Source organism: Citrus clementina, unplaced genomic scaffold (genome assembly GCF_000493195.1).
Source record: "Citrus clementina cultivar Clemenules unplaced genomic scaffold, Citrus_clementina_v1.0 scaffold_5, whole genome shotgun sequence".
NCBI classification, from domain to species: Eukaryota; Viridiplantae; Streptophyta; class Magnoliopsida; order Sapindales; family Rutaceae; genus Citrus; species Citrus x clementina.
In genome coordinates, this window is record NW_006262201.1 from 37,925,198 (window position 1) to 37,933,956 (window position 8,759).

Here is an 8,759-nt window from a genome sequence, read left to right on the forward strand (position 1 = left end):
TGGGGTTCATGATTCGTAAAGATGTTTTAATTCAGTTAAATTCATAATAATCATTTTTATGTAATTTCTTCTAACAATAGAACTATATTTACCAAAAAAAAAAGAAGGGATTTTATAGGGATTTTGAATGTGTGTGACACGCATTACTCTTGCTACAAAGGCTAAAAGACCAAGTCGGCCTAAATATTAAACTACCCAGAGGCTTAATATCGACGGTCAATTTATACATTTTTACCCCAGGCAATATGATATCCTTCTTATGAATTATATGAATTAATCGAAATATTTGTCTTGATTGATTTAATGTATTGACAAAATATTTTGCAAGTAAATTTGTAGCTACGTGCGGATGGCGTCTCCGTTGTTGCCTCAAAAGCGGAGTACTTTTCTGCACAAATTAAATAGATAATAATAAAAACACCGAGTTGTCCGATCCAGAGAGAATTGGACACATATCATTCAATGTATTTTAATTGCTTCGGAAAATTAAACAATTCCCTTTTGGGAAAGATTAATTAATTTCGCTGAATGCAATCAGACCCACGTGACTCTGCTTTCATGGCAATAGAATAATGTCGTGTTAGTCGGCAACCTGCGTGTATATTAATGGAGGTCTGGTGTGTTTGGGATTGAGGTGGATCAGCTGTAACTTATAAGGTATAATATTAAAATATTTGATAAATATTAATTATTATAATTTAAAAATTATGTTAATATAATTTTTTATTTGTATAATAAATAATTTATTATATTTTTAATAATTTTATCAAAATTATTATTTAAAATTTATATTTATTACATATTATTAATTTTTGTTTCATAATTTTATTTTATTTTTTATAGTAATTATAATTTAAAAATTACAACATATGTAAAGTAGAAAATGATATTAACCAATTTTGGAAGAGTAATGCTAAAGAGAGAGAGATTTGAAAAAAAATAAAAAAAATTTGCTCTCTCTCAACTTAGTCCGCTTTTTCTCTTTCTTTTCAACACACTTTCTTTTATCTATAGTATTTTTCATGCTGGAACCATTATATACCACACAATAAATGGAATTAATATATTCAAACATGATTAATATACTTTAATAGCCTTATCGCCTTATAAAAATTCCAATCACATGCAAACCTCGTCTGGATTAATGGAATTAACAGATCACTTTATTCCGATTTTATTGAGGGCATCTTCTGTGTAACTTTCTGAAATTTACAACGAAATTGTTTAATACGCTTTCTGTTACAACATGACATTTCATGCCATATTAATATAGATTAGAGAATGAAACAAGCATACACCGGAAAGCCAAAAGCTCATAAAAACTGATTTTTATTTTTTATTTTTGTGTGGCTCAAACTGTATCCATCAGTTGTTGCATGTGCCATGGGAGCAAATAACTCAATAAACATGTGATGCAACGGTAATGAGAGACTAATTTTTTTTGCGTACTCTTTAAGCATATTTCCTTTAAATGGATGATAAAATTTTGGTCTCTTAGAAATCGCTTTTATCATCTGGGTTCATTATAAATTTTTAATACCCATTCATTTTAGATAATAAAACAGATTTAAAACATACACAATTGGAAGATAAATTTGTTAATTCCCCAACTTTTGTAGGCTTTATGTCAAATTTCGCATGTTATATTCTTGTTGCATAAACTAAAAATAATTAAAATATAACAAGAACTTAATTATCTGTTATGCAAATAGAGTTCCACTGTAGATTAACTCAATTTTGAATTTTTTACAACGTACATGTAGGATCAACGACAGTAGCCTTTCCCCTTTTTCTTTTTTTCGTCCAGTCATTGTTGCCTTATGGGCCGTGGCCATAACTATTTAATTCTGTGAGTAGGTAGGTATTGATTAATGAATATTACGCCTTCCCAGTATCAGGTATTTTTATTTTCGAGAATCCCAACATCAGCCAAATATAAAATCAAAGCTTCCATAAATACAGTATGGGTCCTCCAAATTGGAGCTGCAAATTATTTGAGAGCTTCTCTGTATCTTGAATTTTTTGACTTGATAATGGAGCAGTTATTACTCCCAAACTCTGCAAATTCAACACCTCTCACCACATTAGGGTTCTTGGAAAGAGCTGCCGCTGCCTACACTGACTGCCCTTCCCTTGTGTACAACAACACTACCTACACTTGGTCTGAGACCCACCGCCGATGCCTCCAGGTGGCTTCATCTCTGTCGTCCGTCGGCATACAGCGGGGCCACGTCGTCTCCGTCGTGGCCCCCAACGTTCCTTCCATGTACGAGCTTCAGTTTGGAGTTCCCATGTCAGGAGCAATTCTTAATAACATCAACACACGCTTGGACGCTCACACTCTTTCCGTGCTCCTGCAACACAGCGAATCAAAGCTCGTTTTTGTTGATCATCTCCACAGCTATCTTCTCCTTGAAGCTCTCTCTTTGTTTCCACGTAACACCAAAAGGCCACACCTCGTCCTCATTGATGACGATGCAGCTGCGTCAAGTACTACTACGACATCACCCACGGTTACGGTTGACTTTATCGATACTTACGAGGGTTTTGTCGAAGAAGGAGATCCAAAGTACAAGTGGGTCCAGCCCAGAAGTGAATGGGACCCTATGGTGCTGAACTACACGTCAGGCACAACATCATCTCCGAAAGGTGTTGTCCACAGCCATAGAGGGATCTTCATCCTCACCGCTAACGCTTTGATCGATTGGGCTGTTCCGAAGCTGCCGGTTTATTTGTGGACCCTACCTATGTTCCATGCAAACGGGTGGGGCTACACTTGGGGCATGGCTGCTGTTGGTGCCACCAACATTTGTCTACGTAGATTTGATGCATCAACGATTAGTGATCTGATCCAAAAACACAACGTGACTCACATGTGCGGAGCCCCTGTTGTGCTCAACATGATATCAAACTCTCCGGATTTCGAACCGCTGAAAACCCCGGTTCAAATCCTAACGGCCGGGGCCCCACCGCCAGCACCGGTTCTCTCCCGAACCGAGTCAATGGGTTTTGTAGTGAGTCACGGGTACGGGTTAACCGAAACGGCCGGACTGGTGGTGTCATGTGCATGGAAACCTGAATGGGATAAGCTACCTCTCGAAGAGAGAGCAAGACTGAAGGCAAGGCAAGGAGTGAAGACCGTCGGGTTAGCGGAAGTTGACGTGGTGAATCCTGAGACGGGAGAGAGCGTAAAACGCGACGGCGTCAGTCTTGGCGAAGTCGTTTTGAGAGGTGGGTGTGTAACGGTTGGCTACTTTAAAGACAAAGAAGCCACGAGAAGATGCATAAGCGACAACGGTTGGTTTTACACTGGAGATATAGGGGTGATGCATGCGGATGGTTATGTGGAGATAAAAGATCGCTCAAAGGACGTGATAATAAGTGGAGGAGAGAATATATGCAGTGCTGAGGTGGAGTCAGTGTTGTATTCGATCACGGCGGTCAATGAGGCGGCGGTGGTGGCTCGGCCGGACATGTTCTGGGGGGAGATTCCGTGTGCGTTTGTGAGTTTGAAGAGGGATCTGGAGTTGACTGAGAAGCCTACGGAGAAGGAGATAATAGAGTATTGCAGGGCTCGGCTGCCGAGGTACATGGTGCCTAGAAAGGTTGTTTTTTCGGAAGAGCTTCCCAAGACTTCAACGGGGAAAATTCAGAAGTATTTGCTTCGAGAATTCGCCAAGTCTGTGAGTTGATCGTTTTTGTTATTTCATAATTTGAAAAAAAAAAAAACTTGCTTTTTAATTAATGAATTAATTAAAACTGGTATATGTAACTATATTCTCTATGTTCTTTAATAAAACTCATTTACAAATGATTAGTTAATTAAGTGAAGGTTTAAGTTTTAATTACCCCGAATTTCTCCTCATTTTAGTGATTTTTCTACTTATTATATAAATTGGATCTAGCTGAGCCATGTTATTTTTTTTTTAATAATCTTTTGTAACGTGTGTATTTAAAACGGAGTACATTTAAGATTTAATAACATATATAATAAATATAGAATTGATTAATATAATATACTTTATTTTTTCACTTTTTTTCTAAACAAGAATACAGATTTTATTTCCTTTCCATTTCATTTCAAATCGATAACAATAAAATAAATAAATACAATAACAGTATAAGTCCAAATATCTAAAACAGTGCAGCAACATATATTTTAAAATGCCTCCATTTATTGTATACACAACGAAATAGACCTCTACCGAAAGTACAGGCAGCTCTTTCATCTACCCCTCCACCTTTGGGGCATAGACTGTACCAATTGATACAATGCAATGTCTTGTGCAAGCATATCACCAGTTAATCTACCGCTTGTGATTTTTCTTAATATGAACTCGTAAAGAAATATGTGATTGTCAATTGCCATACCAACACCCCCCCCCCCTTCCCCGGCGCAAAAAAATAAAAATAAAATAAAGATAAATATTGTATATTTAGATCTGAGTGGAAGTCGGACAAATAAAATTATATATATGAAAAAAACACTAAAATAATTTTCACCATAATGGCAGACTCGGGAGGCACCAAAATGGGTTCCCACAGAAGGAGGAGAGTGCGTTTATATATAGGTTTTTGAATACGGGTATATATGACTATTACTGATATTATATCATATTATAACTAATATTTTCAATCAAGCTATATTACTAGGATTTGAGTATATTAACTTTGTAAGGTACTATCTAGATTTTTAAACCTTCACTGTAATATTTGATACCAAATTACAATTAATATTTACAATCAGATTATATTATTGAAATTCGTATACATTAATCTTTTAAAATATTATTTAAATTTTAAAATTTTCATAAATATTCGAGAAATGTTTATTCTACTCACATTTTATAAAAAAATTATTTTTATTTAATTATAAAACAATTGAGAAGGAATTGAAACTAACTCCCTATTACTTTTATAGCAACCGAACACTTAAATATTTCCTCATTCGGCCAACAACGTATTGGTAGATGGCGGATATATTTAATTTTGACATTTTAAGTCTTTAAACCGTATCAGATTGAACCGAAGGGCAGGGGCTACACGAAAGATGTCGGTGAGTGCGAGTGTTATATATAAACAGAACGGTCATACCAACAAGCACGTAGATCAATTGGCATGAGGTTGTTCTATCTTAACAAAGGTCATCGGTTCGAGACTTAGGAATGCAGTTGCGTTAAATACTTGTTGTGAGAATTTTACCGCCCTAGTGCTCCTACCAAGTTCAAATTTAAATTAATTGGGATCTAATACAATCTTCGAATACCATTTAATTTAATACACCGAAAAAAAAAAAAAGAACAATCATTATTCGACGACGGATAGATATTGAATGATCTCTTCCATTTGTCAACTTTTGTAGAGGTGAGCTGCCCAAAATTTAATGAGGAGCATTTTTAATGTAATTTTATGCATTCAATGATTATTTTAATTACGTTATTACAGCAGATTCATTCTCTCTCTCTCTAATTTATTGTAAACTGCACGCTTGTTCTATTACGTAGCCATTTTCTATCACCTTATATGAGTATTTTATTAATAAGTTGACAGGGGTTCTCTGTTCGTTTGTTCCTTTAGAAGTTTAAATGTAACTTATTATCTATAAAACATTTGAAGTTTTTAGAAGATATTCAAACAAATTTATTTAGGTCTTACTCTGACCAAAACAATGAACTTTCATTACGAGTGGTTAGGTGCTTTGCGTCTCCTTGATTTAGGTGTTGTTTATTTTTTATTTTAAAATTTGAATTTAACTTTTTAAAGATAATTACTTATTTTGAGTTATTTATTTTTATTATTTGTTGTCAGATAATGTTATCTGAAGAGAAAAAAATATGAAAAATACACTTTTATATTTTGTGGTGAGGCGTTATCTAAACTTAGACTTTTGAGTTTTAAACATTATCTTAATTTATTGTATCCAAACTTGATAAGGCCTGGCATTTGCATTATTATGATGGTGTGTTATAAGTCTTTTAATGACATGTTAATTTAAAATAAAAAAATAATTAATGCAGGTAGTGTACAAAATTAGTGTTTTGATACGTTTAGAAAAATTATGATCTTTGGTCATGCATAAATGTGTTGAAGATTTATGCAGCGTGGAAGAATTAAATATTCTCGTTACGGAAGTGTTAGATACGACATTTATACAACCGTGCCGTGCAATTATTACAACGTGATGTGATAACACTGAGACGACAGGCCAAATTTATGAGTTGTGGGTGGATAGTGGATACAGCAGAGATAAATTTGCGTCTGTCTTTTTTTTAAATCTAATTCATTCCGGTTTTGATTTTGATTTTAATTTTGGGACAATAAATAAATTCATAACAATTTAATTTATTTTAATTTTAATTTTTATAATTTAAATAAATAACTTATTTTAAATTTTTATTCTTTATTCTCATTTCTGATCATTCTAATTCTAACTTATTCTAATTTCAGTTTAGTAAACACAGCATAAATAAATGTCTAGTGGAATTGTGCTCAGAATCTTCCCCACGGAAAGTGAGCCTACTACGCAGTTCAGGCCAGATTTTCAATTTCTGGGAGCAGTACATTTAACCATGATTCTCAGAAAAGGAGGAAGCTAATTACAGAAGTATCAAACTCGGCTACGATTACCATGTAATCGAATATTTTTACAAAATATAGACCACTGGATTTGACGTCTTATACAATCAGCGGCTGGAAGTAGTCTTGAAATACAATTGAAGTTTGCGGGCAACCGGTATGCCCGGTGGAAACAATCGAATTAACGAGAAAGTCAATGATGAACTGCTGGAAATTGATTGTTGTTGTTTCTCTCTTTTACTGAAAAATGGGTCCACACTTTTTTGAGTAACTGTTTATTGACACTTTATTGATTATAATTTCAGTTGCAATTCCAATTTCAATTGCGGTTACAATTAGATTATAATTGCAATTACAATTATGTAACCTAAAACAATAATTCCAATTCCAATCTTTTATTATTAATTCCAAATTCAATTAGGACAACAATTACAACTTTAATTTCAATTGTAATTCCAATTACAATACGATTATAGTTATAATTAAGATTACAATCGTAATTACTATAACAATTATAACAATAACAATTTTAATCGTAATTCCATCAACAGTTGCAGTTCCTATTGTCATAACAATAATAATATTTAATAATGATTACAATAACAATAGCAATAATAAAATTGTAATTGTAGCAATAATTAGAATATCAATTATAATTACTTTTTTTTAAGAAGGGGACTATTTGCACCCATAATTTTACTCCTTAGATCCATTATTAATAAATATTTAATTTTCATTTATCTTGGACAAGGATTACATATAGACAGTAGAATTTAATTAAAAACATATAAGGCATTTTTCCAATCCATTTTCGTGATGAACCATTTCTTCCCCCTCTTTCTTCATTGATCATTTTAACTCTTCTATTCATTTTTTTTAGAAAGATGAATCAATTTTATTAGCAGTTCATTTACATTCTAAATAGCTATAGGTTGACAAATGTTAAACTCTAATAAATCAAAATTCGTTTATGATTTCATGAGAACTGAAGCCATCTGTTCATGATACGTCAGAAGGGGAAAAAAAATAGTGCTTCTTAATTTGCCATCTCTCTGTTCATAGCAATTGGAATTTATGTAAATTTTACAATTATTTTAAATCAATTACAAAAATTACACTAATAATTATTATATATAATACAATTTACATATAAACCCATATAAATATTCAACTAAATCCCAATAAAGATGAACCCAGTTAGCCTAATTGAGAAAATGAAAGAAATAATACCTCTATAAGAGTTGTATAATAGTGGCAAAATGTCCATCTCATATTTTATAAATTTTACGAGATAGCCGCCTAAAATTTACGCTGTGAAATAGCGGCAAAATGCCCACCTAGTAGTAGGTTACAATATGAAACTATTTTAAGTGAAAAAAGGCAACAAACAAAGTTTGATCTTGTTTTGATAACTCGTGACATAAGATTTTCCAGTTGAATATATCAGTGCAAATACTGGATGGGTCCTTAATAACCTTGTAACTTTTTGTTTATTAGTTAGTTTCCTTAAACTTCTGACATAAAATGAATTAATTGTGTACTAATGAAAAAAACTTAGGCCATGTTTGAGAGCAGGACAAAGTGTGGGATCAAACTAATTGTTTGGATAATATATCTAATCTCATATTTGGCATTGGCAATCTCACTTAGATTAGATTAAGTGGAGTAAATTCAAATTTAGTCCTACAATTATAGGATTAGTTATCTTGATTTTCACATGGGTTTAAGCCTTAAGGAGGAGAATTAGGCAAAACAATATTTGTCCTTTTATGATTTCTTTTTATTTGATTATTTATTTATTTATTTGTATTAATATTTAATGTTAAATAGTTAATTAATAGTATATTAGATGTATTAACAAAATTGTTATTGAGAAACATTCCATTTTTCATTTGAATATTATGTAAAACATTAACATCTGATAAATAAATAATTTTATATTTAATTGTTTTAATAATATTTTATTTAATAGGCAAAATATATCATATATAAAAACATATAATTTAAATAAATTTAATTATTCTAAGTACATACTATTTAACTTCACTTGTATTTAATTTGACATAATCTAATCCAATATTAATCATACATTGTACCAAATGTAGGACAACATTATATATAATCCAGTCTAATCCAATCTAACCTAATTTAATCCAACTCTTTTAGTCAATCCAATTTAATTA

At 32.3% G+C, this 8,759-nt stretch overlaps 1 protein-coding gene across 2 annotated transcripts; it reads left to right on the top strand.

The window, feature by feature from the left end:
* Positions 1 to 1,899: 1,899 nt before the first annotated feature.
* Positions 1,900 to 5,159, top strand: LOC18041608 (probable acyl-activating enzyme 9). 2 transcript variants are annotated; one of them, XM_024182940.1, is made up of 2 exons: positions 1,900 to 3,679; positions 5,020 to 5,159. In XM_024182940.1, the coding sequence occupies exons 1-2, from the start codon at positions 2,034 to 2,036 to the stop codon at positions 5,120 to 5,122; spliced, it is 1,749 nt and encodes a 582-aa protein (XP_024038708.1). In that variant the 5' UTR covers positions 1,900 to 2,033; the 3' UTR covers positions 5,123 to 5,159. The 2 variants fall into 2 exon arrangements, with proteins under 2 accessions (XP_024038708.1, XP_006434307.2); XM_006434244.2 differs by having other exon boundaries at positions 1,900 to 3,683; positions 5,020 to 5,096.
* The last annotated feature ends 3,600 nt before the right edge of the window (positions 5,160 to 8,759 follow it).